Source organism: Aptenodytes patagonicus, chromosome 5, assembly GCF_965638725.1.
Source record: "Aptenodytes patagonicus chromosome 5, bAptPat1.pri.cur, whole genome shotgun sequence".
NCBI classification, from domain to species: Eukaryota; Metazoa; Chordata; class Aves; order Sphenisciformes; family Spheniscidae; genus Aptenodytes; species Aptenodytes patagonicus.
This window is the reverse complement of record NC_134953.1, coordinates 78,803,627-78,822,442: the sequence shown is the minus strand read 5'-3', so window position 1 is coordinate 78,822,442 and position 18,816 is coordinate 78,803,627. Positions and strand designations below refer to the sequence as shown.

At 40.1% G+C, this 18,816-nt stretch overlaps 3 protein-coding genes across 3 annotated transcripts in view; all 3 read left to right on the top strand.

The window, feature by feature from the left end:
- Positions 1 to 5,873, top strand: part of CDC14A (cell division cycle 14A) — a 67,720-nt gene extending 61,847 nt beyond the window's left edge. Inside the window, 1 exon segment of the mRNA XM_076337905.1 lies at positions 4,049 to 5,873. Within this exon segment, the coding sequence (XP_076194020.1) occupies positions 4,049 to 4,078 (30 nt within the window). The 3' untranslated portion in view covers positions 4,079 to 5,873.
- Positions 5,874 to 8,682: 2,809 nt separating this feature from the next.
- Positions 8,683 to 10,138, top strand: GPR88 (G protein-coupled receptor 88). Its single transcript, XM_076338270.1, has one exon. It carries the CDS (start codon positions 9,050 to 9,052, stop codon positions 10,136 to 10,138), a length of 1,089 nt encoding a protein of 362 aa, XP_076194385.1. The 5' UTR covers positions 8,683 to 9,049.
- A 482-nt stretch (positions 10,139 to 10,620) lies between these two features.
- The window catches only part of VCAM1 (vascular cell adhesion molecule 1), a 46,092-nt gene continuing 37,896 nt past the window's right edge, over positions 10,621 to 18,816 (top strand). The window contains exon 1 of the mRNA XM_076337901.1: positions 10,621 to 10,701. The gene's annotated coding sequence lies outside the window, so the exon portion shown is untranslated. The remainder of the gene's footprint in view (positions 10,702 to 18,816) is intronic.

The following is an 18,816-nucleotide window of genomic DNA, read 5'->3' as shown; positions in this document are numbered from 1 at the left end:
TGCACAAGAAGCTGGGAGGAGGGAGTATAGCCAGGACAGCTGACCCAAACTGGCCAAAGGGCTATTCCATACCATGTGACATCACGCTCAGTATATAAACTGGGGGGAGTTGGCCAGGGGGCAGCAATCGCTGCTCAGGGACTGGCTGGGCATTGGTCAGCGGGTGGTGAGCAATTGCATCATGCATCACTTGCTTTGTATATTCTTTTATTATTATTATTATTATTACTACTATTTTACTTTATTTCAATTATTAAACTGCTTTATCTCAACCCACGAGTTTTCTCACTTTTACCCTTCCAATTCTCTCCCCTATCGCACTGGGGGGGAGTGAGCGAGCGGCTGGGTGGGGCTTAGTTGCAGGCTGAGGTTAAACCACGACATAGCCAAACAGAATAAATAATTTATTTGCAAATTTTACAAATTGGATGTTTTGATTAAACAGAATCTCTCGCAATTATAATTTGCAGAAATATTCTTATAGGGTATAATCATGTTTAAGGTACCATGATAAGATTTTTACTTTGTTCTTACAATAGTTATAAATCCAAATATCACTCTTTAAAATGTAATTTTATTGAAGAGTATGTAACTGGGTAGTCTTAAGATGAGTCACCTTTTGCTTCTATAGCTGTCATGGAAACTGGCAAGATGGAAAAATTTCAAAAAATTGAGAAGTGTAGCAGTATTTTAAAATTCATATACATGATCTTTATACTTGTAAAATAGTTTTTCTTAATAAGAACTTACCATTAACGAATATAGGACAGCCTTTGCAAAAAGAAAGACAAACACTAGTGCATCTTGCTGATCTGTAAATTTAGTGGACTCAAAGGATCACTTCAAGTGCGTATGCATTTTCTATAACATATCCTGATCTATTTTAGTGGATCTTGTGTATTCACAGTAATTCTTGCCTGCTGCAACACTCCTGTTGCAACAATGTTTTGGGAGAGCTGATGTACAATTCAATTGCAAAAAGTAATTTAAGGTTTTTTTTATCTGGAAAAAGTGCATGTTCAAGTCCTACCGGATAGTCCTACATGCTATAGGGTTGTTCCCTCTTAAAAGTTAACTCGCAGCTGACTTGGTCCTGAAGTTGAATGCATGCAAATACGGTTCTAGTGCCTAGATGGATCTGTGGCTTATTTTCTCTTCCAGGAGGCTTTCCGTGCCTCCTATTGAAGAAGAAAAATGATAGTGATCTCAGCAGTTGCTTCAGCATGAACTTCATTAGATATCATTAACTGTAGTGAAGCTATCTAATTCTTAGTTCTTTGTTTAAATGTCTGATACTTGGGTATAAAATGCCAATCTTGACACTGCAGCATGGGACCACTGTAGGAGTACACATTGAGAATTCTACTCAATTAACTGATTTTACACTCTCATCATTGCAACTCAGCAGTCAATTTTCTTTGGTTTTTTTCTTTCTATTTTTACCTCTATTTTAAAAAAGATTTTGCTAAATACCAGCATATGACTTGCAAAGGTGGATTGGGGCTTTTTGTTTTTAATAAAGCTTTCAGAATCACAGGCCATACTTTGAGTCACTGCAAATAGGAGGTAGGAATGTAAATTTTAAAATAGAAAACTCCTCAAAAGTTGTTTGTTTTTTGTTTTTTTTTTTTGGGGGGGGGGGGAAGGAAAAAAAAACCACAGTTACAGGCTTTGAAATATTACAGTCAATCTCTTTGGACAATGTGAAGAGATTTAGGAGCACAAATTACTTAACTGCAAAAGCAAAAAAAAACCAAACAAAAAACAACCCTCCCCAGCTATAATTTAATTTTTCAAACTCAAAAATTAGTCTGTATACTTTACAACAGCTCAGTTGTTACAGCTATCACCATGCTTTTAGTAATATGAACTTTATGGGAACTCACATCAAGTAATCTTAATCTGGAAAAAATGCTAAGATTTAATTCTTCCCTGTATTGAGAAAAGGCTTTGAAACATTAGGAGGAAATCATTGCTATGTGAAGTAAAGCTATGGTGAGGGTGGGAACACACTGAAAAACATACTTCTCAATTTGAAGATAAAGAAAATAAACCCTGCCTACCCATCTGTAATGACAATTAACAAAACATGCTATCTTGTTTCCAAGCAATCTGTGCTGTGTGGATATTTGTTCTTTTTTATATGTTGCCATTAATTTTTTTCCATCTTTTTGTAATTTGGATTCCTAACAATTTTAAGAATTTTAGTATAAAGCTCAGAATCTTTAATTTATGGTTTGCTTGTTTATTTATTTAAATTATGATGTAGAATTCCTGGTTACTACTGTCTACTAAGTAAAGGGCTGCTGTTCCTCGTTCTTTGTTAACTAATGCTAGCTGTTCCCAAGGTCACCAACAGTGTACAGTGCTTTCTGGTCATCTTTCATCTGTCCAAGCTTAAAGTAATCTATTACTGTACAACATATGAGAGTATATAATTAAATTTCATGCTTTTTTTTTTTGTTTGTTAATCAACTTTACTTGGAATTCAGTTTTGAAGGATCCATTTCAAATACTGCTCTAGTTAAGCGTAACCATCTTTCTGATTGTTAAAATACACTTCAGAAAATGAGAAGGCTTTGAGGATCATTAAGAGAGCAGAAGTTTCAAGTGCTCATTAATGAAGGGCTATTCCTTCTGCCTCACTCTTACACATGCAGTAAATAGCTTGACAAATGCTCTCACCAAAGCTAATAATCCAGGATGATTATTAGAGAATGGAGTGGGGAAAAATAAGCTTCTATGATTGTGTATTCCATGATGACTCTGAGCCTATAATGAAAAAATACTTGTTACATCTGTTTAGTTTTACGGTAAAGTATTTTCTGTTAAATGATACTCTTCATGTTGAATCCATTCAGTACTAAAAACAGACCCTTTTTAGTCACTGGTATTCAAATCTTTATATGCTGACAGCACTTCTTTTTCAACCTAGGAAAGAATATCCATATGGTCTCAGATCTTCAAGATGTGAAAATGCATTTAAAAGACAACTTTGGAAATATACACTGAGGCTTAAGAAATAGGGAAAAAAAAGTGGTTTTGTGATATTAGTTAGAGCTCTAAAGACATATTTATTACACGCTTCTACTAATAGGTTTCACTATGGATGCCAAAGAGCGTTTCTATAGTAACTAGTTAGGAATAGTGGGAAAATGGAAGAGAAGACTCCAAGGTTCTGAGCTTTCTTGGGATTCGTGGTGTTCTCCAGTAGTTCTTTCTAATTCTGATTAATTGATGCAGTTTTAAAATATGGTTTGGCTTTTTTATTTGCTATTTATTTATAACTATACCAGTATAGTGAAGAATGCTCTCAGATAGACTTTTTATTCATCAGAATGACTTCCTGAACACATCTGTATAGGAGGTAATAAAATGTTTGGACGCTGTCTAAACTGATTAATTACCTTATTATAAAACCTTAGACTTCAACAGAACCAGAAATGTAAATAAATAGAGTAGACCAGGTTATGCTTTCCTCTTAATTACACTGACTGCTTGCTAATCCAGATGAACCATTTGCAGTGCTTAATTTTCATCTGGTTTTAGTAATCATACATAAATTTATTCATGTGCATAATTGTACTGCTGTAGCTTTTTTCTCTGTAATTAGCTACACCATATATGTTTCCTGTGTCATTACCTGAATCAACATGTAAAGTATGCTGTATTTTTTACAGTAGCACTTTGATTCTCATTCAGGATAAATGGAAACAATTCAATTATAGTAACTGCCATCATATGTTTTTCCAACACATTTTTAAGGTGTTGTTTTAAAGGACTTTTCACACTTTCTTCAAGAATCTCTAGAATTTGGTTTGGAAAAGTAAGTGTAGACACAGGAAAGCTGATGGACTTTACTGTACCCAGTTTTTGAGTTTCTTCTATTTTATTCATCTTTGCCTATGCACAGATTCAGATCCCCTTCCAGCTCTCTTTATTTTTCTTCTTCCTGTCCTTCCTCTACTCATCTTTAAGTGCAAAATGCATATTATATACAAGTATAACCTCCCCAGTGAGTTTTAATCAGTTTTTCTTCTCTGCACAGTCCCTTCAGTCTGAGTATGTTCAGTACTAAAGCCTTGCTGCTTTGGTGAAACCTGCTGAGCTCTTAAAATCGAAGACCTTCATGAAGACGACCTTGAGGAAGGAAGCTGCTCACTCAGAGGACGAATCTTCAATACAAGACATATTAAAACCTTAACACCAAGAGGAGACTTCTTAACAGGCAGAAATTTCTTGTTAATGACTACTGCAGATGCACTGATGTTGAATTTATGAAATTATTTTACGCTATGTTATATACAGATTTAAATTTTTAATGTTGAGACAGCTTGAATATATTTCTAATGAGTTTCATTAAGACATTTATTAACTTGTGTACAGTGTTAAAATATGTATTAAAAGAATATTTTGGTAAGCAATATATATATAAAAATTATGTAAAAACTAGAATATATTTTAATTTAGTGGTGTTCACTTTGCTACAAAAATGTGTATTTTAAAGAATTTTTACATGTTTATCAAAGATGAAAATTTTTTATGAACAAGATGTTCTTCTTGTTTTATGGGTCCATCGTTATTCCTAAAAGCCTAATGTAATTACTTTTTCACTAATTGGTCTTCTGGTAACTTAATGGAAGTCTAACTAGTGAGAGACTAGTTATCACACTGTCAACTGAAAGCACTTGATACATAGCCTGCTTTCCACTTTCAGCTGCTAATGTTTCATAAGGAAATACTATGAAAGAAAAATAAAGGGAAAACACTTGTTGAGATGTAATGTAACTTACATCTTCAATTGCAAAGATAAAGTAATTTATCTGATGATTCAATTGTACAATTAATGCTTTCTTTCAATTTGTCTTAAAAGGAATATTTTAACTTTTTTCTTTTCAATGTAGAGTGTTAAATTTTGCTATGCAATATATACTGAAAAAATGAAGGCAGACCAGACTTAAGTTGGTAAGAATGTGTATGTACAATGAATTTGGCAGTGCTGCATACTTACATGTTTTTAACCTACATTTGGCAGTATGTGTACAGTTTCATTAGCAAAGCATACTAAAGGAAATGTTGAAAGGAGATTAAATTTTCACTTACCAATTGGATGCTTCATAAACTTGTTAATCTGAAAACTATTGTTAAACATACAGCTGATGTAACCTCCTGTATCACAGAATGTTTTTGTCACTAGTAAAGATGCTCTTTAATGTATAGTTTAATCAGGTGTGATTAGGAATGAGACTTGGAATGAAGTGGTATTACAGTGAAGTATTAAAGATCACGTGTAAAAACTTTCAGAACTCCACAAGTGCATAGTAAGCAAAAAAACGTAAGCAGCTGTGAGGACTTGATTTGCCTCTAATTTAGAAGACAAAACCAAACCAGATTTGTTACCTATAAGTTTTTCCGATACCTACGGAAACGAAAATAAAACTTGATTGAATTGTCAGTCTTTGTTCCTGAAGACCTGTGAATGCCCTGCATTTGCTTTACAACTGAAGTTAAGATAAAGTGCCACGTTATTTTTTAAAAAGATCAGATCACAGATTGCTATGGGAAGTTGTACTGAAAGTGTTAATAAGCAATACTGAGAGCAGCTATATAAATCACTGAATAAAATTTACATGCAATACTGTACTTTTTTCACAACTGTGTATATGTAACATATACACACACGAAGTAGCATATGTGTGCATATATATACAATATACTGTATACAAATTATAGATTAATGGTAAGGTAATTCTACCTCTTATAAAGAATTTTGTTATATGCTTTGTTATAAATAGTTTTCCTTAATAAAATATTGTTTAATTTTGAAATGTAGATATATATACATACAGCTAATTGATAATAAAATGCCTATATCAGCCATCTTCCTTGTTTCTTGGCTTTTCTTACTCAGATCTTTTGATGTAAACTAATATGAGTAGATCTCTAATTGAAGATTAGCTCTTCAAAAGCACCTTCTTTCTTCTAAAGCATATAATGTATTTGTAAGTAAGATGACATTGCAAAAAGACGTTAGTATGACAGCTATCTTTTATAACTGATCTCTCTAGCTAACCTTCTTGTATTTGCTTTGTATCACATCAAGTATTTAATCAACGTGTTGATATTACGATGTAAAGGTTATATTTCAAAATACCATAATTTAAAAGCTGTGTCTGAATTGAAGAAACTTCCCCCCCCCCCCCCCCCCCCCGGACAAGGACCCTTGCTAAAGGTGTAATACACCTTGGCTTTTTTGCATGTGCAACAGGTTTCTTAGTCTCACTAACAGCAGGGTCTTTGTCCATAAGAACCTAAAAGATCATGCTTTCATTTAGCTTTTTAACCTTCCTTCAATTAAAAACTAGTCACAAATGGTTCTGATGTTGTTTAACTCTGCTGCTGATTTTCAGCAAATTTGTTGTGTTGCATGATTATTTATCCACAGTGCTTAATATTCCCGTCAGATAAGTCTGTACTGCAATAGATGGTGTGGACAGTATGTAGCTGTTACACAGCCACTCTAAAGGAATGGCAAAGCCAGGATTAGAGTGGATGCTTTAGAAGTTGCCCAAATTCTAGTAACAGTCTAATCTAAAAACACAATAAAAGGCTTCTGCCACTACATTCAGACAATTAATTGATGTTGAGTTGGATGTGTAAATATAAAGGAAGTTTCTAGTATGTAGGCATCAACCTTTCCCTTAGCCTTTTTCTAGACTTAACTTCTATTGATTTGTTATGTGAAATACAGTAAATGCCAGCTAATGTGCAACATTCTTCGTTCTTAAAAATGAATGATAAATATAGCCAGTATTCTGTAACAATCAGCTTCTTAACAACAACAACAAATTTGGGGACAGTGAAAGGTCAGGGAGGGTCTTTAGAACCTTGTCGCCTTTAAGAAATACCCTGAAACTTGTTTCGTATCCTCTGTTCGCTTATCCTTGAACTTTACCATTTCCGTTGCTTCATATATAAATATATCTCCTTGTTCTGGGAGAACAGGCTGTAGCACATGAGATCTTTAAAAAGAGGTTTGATAAACATGTAAGGATGGATTAAATAAATCGAGAGGTCTCTACTGGGCTTACGATTCTGTGGCTAATGCCTTATGAAACTGTTAAAGCATACTTTAAAGAGATGATTATGAAGCTTTTTGGTTAGGGAGGTATTTCTTGTTACAGATTTAGAGAATATTTTTCAATTACAGTACTGCAGAAAGAGGAGGATTTTAGTTTCTATAATAACTGTTCTCTACTGACAGCTAAACAATGAAAGGCCTCAAAAGGTTTGACACTTGATTAGATCTACACTGTAAAGTGCAGCAGGCAAAAAATATGGTAATTAAGGGCCTGATCCAAGTAAATCACTCAGGTTATGTCTTTAACCTTAAGCACATGAGCAATCTAATTAATTAAAAAAGAACATAGATATTCACGTTTGTAACAAATCCACATTTGGATCAATAGTCCTGTCAACTGCAAACATGAGCCTTTCTGTCAAATAAAAGATGTGCTACGTTGCAACAAAATAATCCATTGACCCACGCACATTAACTTCATTATCTTAAAAGAATGTATATTGTAACTGTAATTACATCCTAATATATTATTTTGGTATTGTCATTTGTTAGCATTGCGAGTTTAGTAATATCTAAAAATACCTTATAAAGATATTTTTGGTCAATATACAGGTCATACCTTACGAGCTGAGATTGCTTACTTCTGTAGCCCACATATAACCCACCTGTAAAAGCAGCATTTCTCCTGAACTCACCACAAAATTAATCAACACTCGTTTTCTGGAAAGCTTTTGAGAGGAAATGTAAGTTTTTACTCAGTTTCTTATTAAATCTTGGCCAAGGTAAGGACAGTTCACATTTTGTCCGTTTGAGCAAAGCACTGTAGAGTTCCTGGGAGAATCCCACTCCTAACTCTTCTCCTTTTGGGAAGGGACTGTTAAGCCCTACTTTTCAACCAGCTTTTAGTGCACCTGTCATTCACCTCTGTGGGAACTTGTGCTCTGAATTAATTTTGGTGCGAGACCGTTTCAAATGCTACGCTGATTCTGTTTTATCTGTGTACTTACTGTCATCAGCATTCACCTCTGGCAGGTTGGTGATGCAGGATTTCCTGCGGGCTGAGACAGGCTGAGTTTTATGAAGAAATGTAGAATATGTAAATTGAGGACCAGCTTCCTCAAATAAGAAGTACTGTCTTACCAAGGATCTGTGTATCTGTCGTGTTTGAAAGATTTAATTTGGAAAGTATATTGTTGTTATAGACCCGTTCTAAAATTAACTTTAAGCTTGCAGAAGCATAGTGCGCTTTCTCTTAACAAAAATAAGATCAGTAAAAATCAGTTTGAGTATCTAGCAGAGGAGTTTCTGCAGTAAATGGATTGTATTTCAGACAGAAGTGACTGATACTGGTTTGAAAGCTGGCTGCAAGTGGAAGTTGTGTAAATGGGTTAGAACCAGGAAACTGGTAAGGCAAAGAGAAAAGAGTCAGACTGTAGTTGCAGTATTTCTGGAGCATGATAGGGTTTGGGTTTTTTTTTTTTTCTTCTTGATTTAACAAGTTGAAAATCTGCTGAATAATTCATGAAGAGTGGAAGGGCTGAATCTTCCTGGAATGATATACAGTGTACGTACTGTGGCACAGGAGAAACTGCAAAGCTTTGTATCAGTTGCTGTCGTTTCTGCTGCTGATTGCAAGGTGCTGCTGCTTTTGGCATTTTCACAGCTACAGATTCCTCAGCTGTGCTCTGGTCTGCTAACAGCTATCTGCTCCCTATGGACCCACCTTCGCTAGCTACAATCTGTGGGATCTCTTGCCACCTGCCTGCCTCGGACACTGCTGTTCTCTGGATCGTTACTGCGAACTGCGTTTTCTGGACCTTGCAGCTTGTATGACTGAAACCTGCCTTAGAGTCCCTCGGCTGCACCTCCTCCCTTGTGCTTGGTGGGGGACTCCCAGAGCAGGATCTTCTGACCCAGACAAGGATGGGATTTACAGGGAGAAGTCAAAACTGAGCTGCATTCAGCGAGATGCCCAACGCCTCTTCCTGGAGTGCTAGCTCGCCTCTGCTGCTGCTCTGGGAGGACTCCTCCGGGACCCGCATCTTCCTGTCGCTGCTCTACGCAGTCTTAGCTATCTCAGGGACTTTATCCAATGTAATGGTCATCTATTTAGTCTTCTCCTTCAAGAAGCTGCAGACAACCAGTAACGCCTTCATTGTGAACGGCTGTGCGGCAGACCTAAGCGTGTGTGCCCTGTGGATGCCCCAGGAGGCTGTGCTGGGGCTGCTGCCTCCCAACTCCTCCTCCCTTCGCTCGGCAGAGTACCGGCTGCTCCGAGGGGGGCTCCTCAGCCTCGGCCTCACCGTCTCCCTGGCCTCTCACCTGCTGGTGGCCTTCAACAGGTACGTGCTTATCACCAAGCTGCCCAGCGTGTACCAGGCCCTCTACCAGCGGAGGCACACGGGCTGCATGATCGGGCTCTCCTGGGCCCTCGCCCTGCTCCTGGTCCCGCTGCTGCCTGGGCTCTGGACCCCGCGCTCTGCCCAGCAGCCGCCCCCGCGGCAGACGGACGGCAGCTCTCGCTACACCGCCCTGCTCCTCGCCCTGGCCGTGCTGGGCCAGACCGCACTGCTGCTCCACTGCTACCTCGGCATCGTGCGGCGAGTGCGGGGCAGCGCCAAGCGGGTCAGCGTCCTCAACTTCCACCTCCTCCACCAGCTGCCTTTCCCCGCCGCCCCGCCGCCGCCCCGCCGCGCCCAGCGCCGCCTCAGCAGCGTCTCCGTCCTTCTGCTCTGCTGCGTCTTCCTCCTGGGCACCCAGCCCCTGGTGTGGGTGAGCCTCCTGGGCTTCTTCCTGCGGCCGGCGCCGCCGGCGCTGCAGGCCGCCAGCTGGCTGCTGCTCTGCTCCCTCTCGGCCCTCAACCCGCTGCTCTACACGTGGCGCAGCGAGGAGTTCCGCCGGGCGGCCCGCTCCGTCCTGCCCCGCGGCGAGGGCCCCGCCGCCGTCCCGCGCCCCGCCGCGGCCGCCGGCCCCGCCGCCGCCGCACCCCCCTGCCCGCAGCTGCCGCGGCGCCGGGGGACGGCGGGCAGCGTCAGCGCCGCCGCCGCGCCGCGCTGAGGGGCCGCGGCCGAGCGCGGGTGAGGGCCCCCGGCAGCCCGCGGGACCCCGCCCCGCCGCCTGGCGGCGCCCGCGGGCCCGTCCTGCCGCGGGTGGGCGGGCGGGAACAGCCGCGTCCCCTCAGGCCGCTTCCCGCTCCTCCCGCCGGCGGTGACCTCACGTCGGGGAGCCGAGCCGCCCGCCAGCCCGCCGCGCCCCCTCGCGAGGCCCGGTCCCCTCGCTGCTGCCACCCCGGCCCCCTCCCCGGTAGCGCTCCTCTCTTTATACAGCCTCCTGTTGCTCCTTTCTGACTCCGCGCACCTCTTTCCCGCTCACTCTTTCACCGCACTGACAGGCAGCCCGAGGATCCGGCTGCTTTCCCGAGGATCCGGCTGCTTTTCCGGGGCACCGGGACGGCCGCTGGGGTGGGGGTCTCCTGCCCGCCCGCCCGCCCGCAGCGCGGCCTTCGCCGCCCCCTCGGCTCCGCTCCCGCTCACGGCAGCTGCCCGCCCCCGGGTGCCGGCCAGGACTCCAGCCAAAAGCGGTGGATTTAGCAATCTGGGATAACTGGTAAATATGGCAACGTACGTAACACTTGTTATGCTCTAAAGATTTCAATATGAGACAGGCACCTAGACAGCTCTTTTTGAGACTTACTGCAAGTTTGTTTTTATAAAATCTATATAATTCTTTCAGCATTTGAAGTAATTCTTTGAAGTGAGCTCCCTGAGCACAAGGTTTGCTTGTGAAGAACTGGCAAGTGTCTCATTACACGCACACAAATCCACACACACAAATCCACCGGGAACTGCTTCCTTTCCCCCAGGTTACCTACTCTCTGTGCTCCATGCGAGACCCTCCTTCAGCTTTCCTCTGGCAAACTTCCGGATGATGCTGTCTGTGGAAACGGTTAAAAAGAAAAACAGATACGCCTTCCTGGTGATCTGGTTTGGATATGTTGTTTTGAGAGCTCTTTATATAAGGCCTGTTTTGACAAAGGCCTCTGCCTATGGTAATGCGCTCGATAAAATATAGTGCAATACGGAGACCAGTGTTGTCCATCTAGCCTTATCTCCTGTTTAGTTACCAGTTTATTGTGTTTCTATTAAATACATTATTGCTGAAGTGCGATTTCGCAGCCTTTGCTAAATATAAAATCACAGATTCTGTGTGGCATTTGGAAAGGCGACAGCTCCTCGCAGTGAGGGTGGCGAGGGAAACAAACTGCGGTGGTGAGCGCTGCAGCCACGTTCCTCCCAGGAATGGACCCAAAATCCTTGTGTTTCCTTCTCTGTTGCTCGACCACCTCCTTCCTCTTTTCCAACACAGTTGCTGTTGTTCTCGTGGTGATGATACTTAGCGCTCTGTTTGCCTTTTGGTACAAAAGGCTGGAAGAAGGTAGTTGTTTTCTGAATCCATGGGCATTGCTCGTTGAAACAGAGCAGTATCACCTAAATTGTGCTATCTTGAGAAGATGAATGGACACATGGGAACGTAGGAAAGTTCTTCATGACAAGAGCTTGTTGCATTGGGTGACAGGTATTAATACGAGCTTGGCAGCTCTCGTGAGGATATTTGAATGATGGGACAATAACAAGGAAAAGACAAGCCCGATGGGTATAACACAAAAGGCCCTATGGCCATATTTTGTAATGCTCCACACTTTGCTTGCCTTACCTGATGGGGTTTGAGTTTCAACAGACGAAGGGAAGAATTTCATTTTTTCCCAAGTCTAAGACCTGTTAGGCATCTATGATACAATGATGTATCTAAAATCCCCATACCAATATTTTATTTTTCTAAACAAAAAATTTCGCCATCATCACAGAAAAGATTCTTCTTGAGGTCAGGATTTGACAAAGAAAAGGAACCAAGGCCTCAAAAGGAAAATAAAAAAAAAAATATCTTAACATCCTGAAAATGTATCAACATCTTGAAAACAGCTTTAGCCACTTACAAGGAGCTGTGGAAAAGTAAGAGAAGTTTCTTAGAGTCTGAGGCTTACAGAGAGCTTCTTCCTCCATCTTGGAGACACTGTGAGAGACAGTGTACCACTGAGGGACAGCATCAGAAAGATGGGGAGGGCTAGCAAGGAAACATGAACAGACAAGATATGCAAGATTTCTTTTTATCAACACTGTGCACGTGTCTTGGAGAGTGGAGGAGCCACTATATCCTTGTTGTAATCTTTCATCCTAATCACAGTGACTGTGCTTTTGCTAGCTTTGTGCAGCAAATGGAGAAGGAAAACTGTTCTAACCACACCTATACCGATTCTGGAAAATATTCTGGGTCACCGCCAAAATAAAGCTAATCCAAGAGCCACCTGGGGGTAAGACCCTGTTCTACTATAAACAGGGTCCTATAAATAATCCTATAAATAGGTTTACTATAAAGTAATCCTTAGGCTTGAACCCACAGAAGGATGCACATCGCCACTTCCCACCATGACTAAAAGAACTGAAGACACTTGGTAAAGCTCAGTACTAGGCCCACAAGCAAAAGAACAAACTTCAAAATAAAAAGTTAGACAACGTCCCCCCCCCTGTTTTTGGCTATGGAACATGTTAGTCTGGAATTAAAGCAATAACCTGTTTCAGAATTCAGTGTCCGAACACCAGATACCTGGAACTTCTGGGCTTCTTCCCTTGTAAAATAGCATGCAAGTTAAATCTGAAATGCCTGTATTTTATATAGACTATGTTTTAAATGCAAACATGTATAAAAAATGCTATCATGTACAAGACTCCAGTCAGCTATCCTTATGCTATGCATTAATTCCAGAGAACAGCTGGAAATCCCTTGGAAAGTTTGATGTAATTACATCTGACTGTAAATCTTTGACTGTTTTAATATACTCAGGTGACCTAAATAGCATTACGCAGAAAAGAATTTTAATTTAAAGTAATTAAGAAAGAGTAATTGTCTCAACTTAAGATCAGTTTCTCTGAGAAATTACTGCTCAGAAAAGTCCTGTATGCCTTGTTCTACAGCCATATTCTTTGTATTTCCACATTGTAAATACTCCATGGTAAATTGCAATGGAAGCTCGGCTTAGCTCAACTTCTCCTGGCTCTGCGATACTGCTTCTCGGTTGAGAAAATTGATCTGACTCTCAGTTTTTGGCATCTATGCTTTACTTTTACAGCTGATTCAAATGTGTCCGCTGCTAGTTTAATGGTGACTTTTCTTCAATATGAATTTCTGTCATGCTCAAACAACTAATTTACAGATGCAAGGGATATGTTGCCAATTGTCCTTTAAAATGTCTCAACCAAACAATCTTTCAAGAGGTGTAAATTAAGATGGTGGGAGATCTTGTCAGCAATTCAAGGGAGGTTTTCCTTTGCTCTGGTGTTGTGCCAAGCAAGTTGTCTGAGCACGGTCTAAAGCTGCCCTTCCTAGAATGGCTGGTCAGGTGGCTTCAGGTATATTAGATGAGGGGTGTGATCTCATTAAAGCATTGGATTTATTATACAGTAGTGCAGATCAGCCGCATTGTTCATGTGCAATAGGTGCCTATTCCTTTGCTATTTTCTCAGGGCTTCTGGAAATGAGGGCAACTAGGAGTTAGTAATAGGCTGGATGAATTTTGGCTGGTTAAACTGATGTGGCTTGAAAACAGCCATTTGGTGTGTTATGGCCTAAGTCAATCTGCCACTCAGTTTGTGGTTTGCCCATGCAGAAATACGTGTGGGACCTGCTTTTTGAAGGTAAAATTGTGATGCCTCAGAATAACACCCTAAGGCAGAAATATGGTTATTTGTGAAAATTGCTTGCAGAGGGTGTTCATGAAGTTATAGTTTGGATTAAATCTTTTGAAGTTACCCTTAATTTAAGATAGTTGTAAAAAGCCGTCGAGCTGCTTTGTGGAATCAGGTAGCTACAATAATATGGGCCTCCACCAAAACTGGACAATCATTGCCCTAAACAAAGGTGCGTAAAAAAGTACAGGCAGCAAAGTGAAGCTGGGAAATACGACAAGAGGAGATGAAGATAGCAGGACAGGGGCACTAACAGTGTGATCCTGAGAAACAACACAGAGAAAAGTTTGAAAGCCAAAAGGGGCCTGGGATTATGATGAAATAAACCATCTCAAATTATTTGATTCTTTATCTATGTGAGGAAACACAATTCTATGCTTTTCTTAATAAATAAAACCATGCAATTGTATTCTCAATTTCTTCTTTTAACAAAGCATTCCATACACCAGCAAATTTTCTTTAACCTCTGGAATCAAAGAAGACTAAAGGTATGAATTGCATCAGCGTTCTTATGGAGACTGCATTCAACAGCATTACTGGACTTACAAGCGGGGATAACATCTTAGCTAGCCTCCAGATTCAGTCAGCTATGAGCACACTGTGAACCTTTTTTTTCTAACTACCAAATTGATGCTATTTTTAAAAAAACCCACATACAGATTATTTTCAAATGAAGACGTTTAAGTGTAGCATTTCATTAAAGAAAAAAGTGACAACGTATACTTTAGCTTTCTATTTCATCTTAAATCACATAACTAGATTATTGCAGTATTCTTTAAATTCAGAAGTCCCTTTCCCAAATGGCAGCGAAAATAGCTTTTCTCGTGACTGTTTAACTTCTAAGCAAGCTACCTTTTTTTGCTCTTTTATGTCAGTCCTTCCCATGCACTGTCATCATTTTACCAGGGTAATAGTCTATTTTCTTTCTTTCTTTTTCCCTTTCCTCAGTATTTTCTGTAATTTCCTTCACTAAGGGAGAAGTACTTGATCCTGCTGATCAGGGCATGACTCCTTGAGCAGTGTAAGTTTTGGGAGACAAATGTAAACTGAGACTAAAGAACTGAGGGACGAATCCCACATACTTAAATTTCTACTTCGGACCGAGTAGGTTTTGAAGCTGAGTTTTTTCCTGCGTAGAGTAGTGGGCAAATGCTGTGTCTATATTTACAGATACTTGCGTTTGATTAAGGCTGTGTAAAAAACAGTGGTAATATAGGAAAACATCACAAATAGTTTGAAGGCTGGAGGAAAAAACTTTGTAGCTGAAGAGCTCATGATTAACTTCTCAAAAGTGACCTCATTACAGAATACACACCCTTATGCAAGTATTCAAACCAATCTGTTACCATACAAGGTGATCTAATGATCTCTTCTGGCTTGGAAAACATGACCTTAAAGGAAAATAGCTCTGCTTTAAGAATGTGGGCCACCTTGTTTGTTTATTGGCGATGAGTTCAATATGGCAAGACTTCTTGTGCAGTCTTTGCCCTACACCTAGTCGGGGCAGGTATTCATGAAATTAAAGAACTGGAAACAAAATAATCCTGAAGAAAAACCGCTTGTGGCTGCTTTCTGGCCTGAAGCTTTGGGTTTCTGAAGAAACATAATAACCACTCCAGGAAGGTTAACTGTTCGGGTTTTAGGACAAACTATAGGATATCTAACCTGCAACGCCACACCAAGCTTATCATAAGTATAGAGCCAAGCTTTTGAGAGTTGTTCGGAAGGAAAGCAAACTGTCTGTTGGAGGGGGAGCTCAAGCCAAACAAGGGAGCTGTGTAGCACCATAGGCTTCACCGTGCTGAACTATGCCTTTGTGGGACAATGGGTTGAAATAATGAGTAACAAAAATGTGCCTCTGCCAAAATTTTTCAGCATTCTTTAAATGCCTTTTTTTCTGTACTTCTGTAAGATCATCCTCTGCTTCAAAAGTTTTCTTGCTGCTTTAGAAGTGACAGCAGATGAAACCCCTATTTAGTATTAATTATTAAAGAAACACAAAGGAAGAACAAATAATTCTCATTCTCACTGGACAGAACCAGCTCCCGTGGTTCAAGGACCAAGGTACAAGGAACAAAGACGGAGCTGCTATTATTGAAAAGCTTCACTTAAGACCAAAGATGCCTTGTGTTCAGGAGTGAAACAGCTGCTGGTGAAAAATGCCGTCATAGAGCCATACCGTAGGTGGTTCTCACATTTGCTGTTTTCTGAATGGACACGCTGGTGGCATTTGCCTGTGATATTGCCATTAGAGAAGGTATTAATATTTGCAAAAAACAGCTGTGCAGCTTGGGCTTTTCAGTGAGGCCAAATTTCGATTACTGCAGCAGGACTTGGCCTTTCTTTTCCCTCTCTTCCTGAGAGTTCAGAGAGCAGTTGAGTGAGGAAAGTGGAAGTGCAGTCCTAGGGGGGAGAAACAGCAGCAACTACTATACCTGGAAGAGATATCTTTGATATCGTGTTATTTTATTCATAGTTTCATGAATCTGCCATCTCAGGTGGAAATTTCTTAATAGCTGTCTTCAGGCTGTCTGGAGTCTTCACCTGTCCTGTGACAGTCTCAGGGCAGAATTAAAAATGCAGATATGCTTCAGGCAAGAGCTGCATCCATCCTGATCTGTTCTGAAGCTGAAGATGTGATGGAGGAGCAATGTCAGTCTGAAAGCAATGAAGTGAGCATTAGCAACAGAAGAAAACTATGAGAGAGAGAGCTTGAGAGATAAAGTTGATGAATTGAACAATAGCCATAGTTTTGCAAAGCGTTACACAAACTTTGCTTCGCGTTTGCTCCACTGAGGTGTCACAGTGAAATGTCCTCCTTGTTTTCTTCTGCCCTCTTTTCCTGCCTTGCCTCAGTGTACCGCAGTGCTGGGATAGCCACTTTCTTCTCACCCTAGAGCCTCTGCCACCGACTTTGATGTAATTTCATAAAACACTGTTTCTGTGATTCTTTATAAACTTCGCATCTTTCATTCCAAGGCTCAGTGAAATGGCTGTAGCGGTGTTGTAGCTGTGGATACAGGAGCAGCAAGGTTTGAACAGAGGTAATAACCAGAAATATTGTGAAGATATATGAATAGTACTTCTTCATATCTACGTTTGAGTATTACTTGTTTCTCTTCTGTTGCATTTCATCCGTTGCTATCTACACATATTGGAATAGCTTCATTGCAGGAGTGTCCGTTTCCATAAAAATTTCTCTTTCAATTAATCTTTTTTTATAAAGGTAGTGGTAAAATCTTGCAGGATTTGAAATGTGCAGCCATGTTAGCTCCTTCAGTGAGCATAATTGTCCCTCTTTTATTCAATAAAGCATCTTCCTTTACTCGAGATTAGTTTTTTTCAATTTGTGGCATTATTTCTCTCAGGCTGATTAAATGAGAGTGTTGGTAGACTGCAACATGGGAAAACAAAAGAACAGCCTCACTACTGCTTCTGTTTGATTTCAAGGCAAAGGCACTTTTCATAGCTCCCTCTGTGGCTATCGGCTTTTTTTGTATGGTATTAAAACAAGACAGTAGAACTATCTATCACATTAAAAAAAGAAGAGATAAATAGGAACACAAAAATTATTCATTGTATATGATGAATAAATGTAAGCTCTCTGGATTCCGCAGTAGATATCTTGCTTGGCACTTTGCTGTTTATTGTAACTGTTATGTACATGCTAACAGGATTAGGAAAGTCACACACAAATACAAGAAATGATGGCTCTGAGCTGAATTAAAGGCATGAATTAATTTTCTTCTATCTCATGCATCATTAAATATTGCTATTGTACTGTCTGCCGATTATCTATATTATACCTGTCACCTGATAGCAACCACGGTCGTTATGGTAATGGCAAGATTATAATTATAGTCCCTTCTGCAATGTAGTCATACTATGCTCAAAAATGTATCTTTGAGGTGGTAGTGTCCCATGCTTGGTCTCAGCCCAAACACGAATACATTCTGAGATTTTTGAGGGGAAAAATATTTTGTTTCTGAGTTATTAACATTCAAGGAAAATTATATACTTATATGTACGTATTTGTGTATATATAAAAATATGGATAGCCTTTTATTAACAGTCAAGGAAAATTGTATACTTATATGTACATATCTGTGTATATAATTAAAAAACATGTAGCCTTTTGAACTATGGTTTTACTGCATTTGTGATAAAGAAAACTTGTCAGAACTTCTTATCCCTTGCCGAATATCCCTTCGGCTGAGTTTGGGAATTTAAGAATATAAAAAAATACAGTTATGACTCAGAGATCAAAGAAATCATGTGGAAGCTTGTTTGGCAGCATGTATCGGTGTGGTAGATAAGCCCGTACCCTTTTGCGGTACGATGCATGGTGCCCCGGGCGTTCCGGCTGTACCTCCCAAGGTCTCTCTTGTGGCAGAGGCTGGTGACTTCTGATGCCCAGAAGCTGATCCGGGAACCAGAGCCAGGACTCCTGGGAGACGCATGTTTACGAGACTGCAGGTTGTGGGTGGCAGGTAGAGGGTGACTTCCCAGAGAATGAAATACATGCTTTCAGAGAGTGATCTGATTCCTGTAGAATGTAAGGGCAGAACTCTGAGAACAAATTTTAAGTCATTATCTGGTATCTTCTTCAGATTTTATTACTATCATTGGTCTATATTCTTTTAGATTTGGGAGACAATTGTTCATTTAATTCCAAAGAAAAAAATATTGTCTCCTAAGTATACAAATGTATAAAACAATTATTTTCCCAAATGTAAAGAGGTTCTAGGGAAACCATATTGAGGAATCCGTGTGAATGCACTCAGGGAGCAAATAGTTCAAAATAAAACCCCACTACATGTAAAACTAAAGGTCTTGTAACCATTATCTCATTTAGTAACATCTAACACTATAAATATTATGTTAACCTAATGAATAAAATAGCTGATTATATGTTAATCTTATCTGTAATTTGAA

Bases quoted from the DNA above. Each gene is read 5' to 3' on its own strand.
- GPR88 (XM_076338270.1), top strand. From the start codon at position 9,050: ATGCCCAACGCCTCTTCCTGGAGTGCTAGCTCGCCTCTGCTGCTGCTC.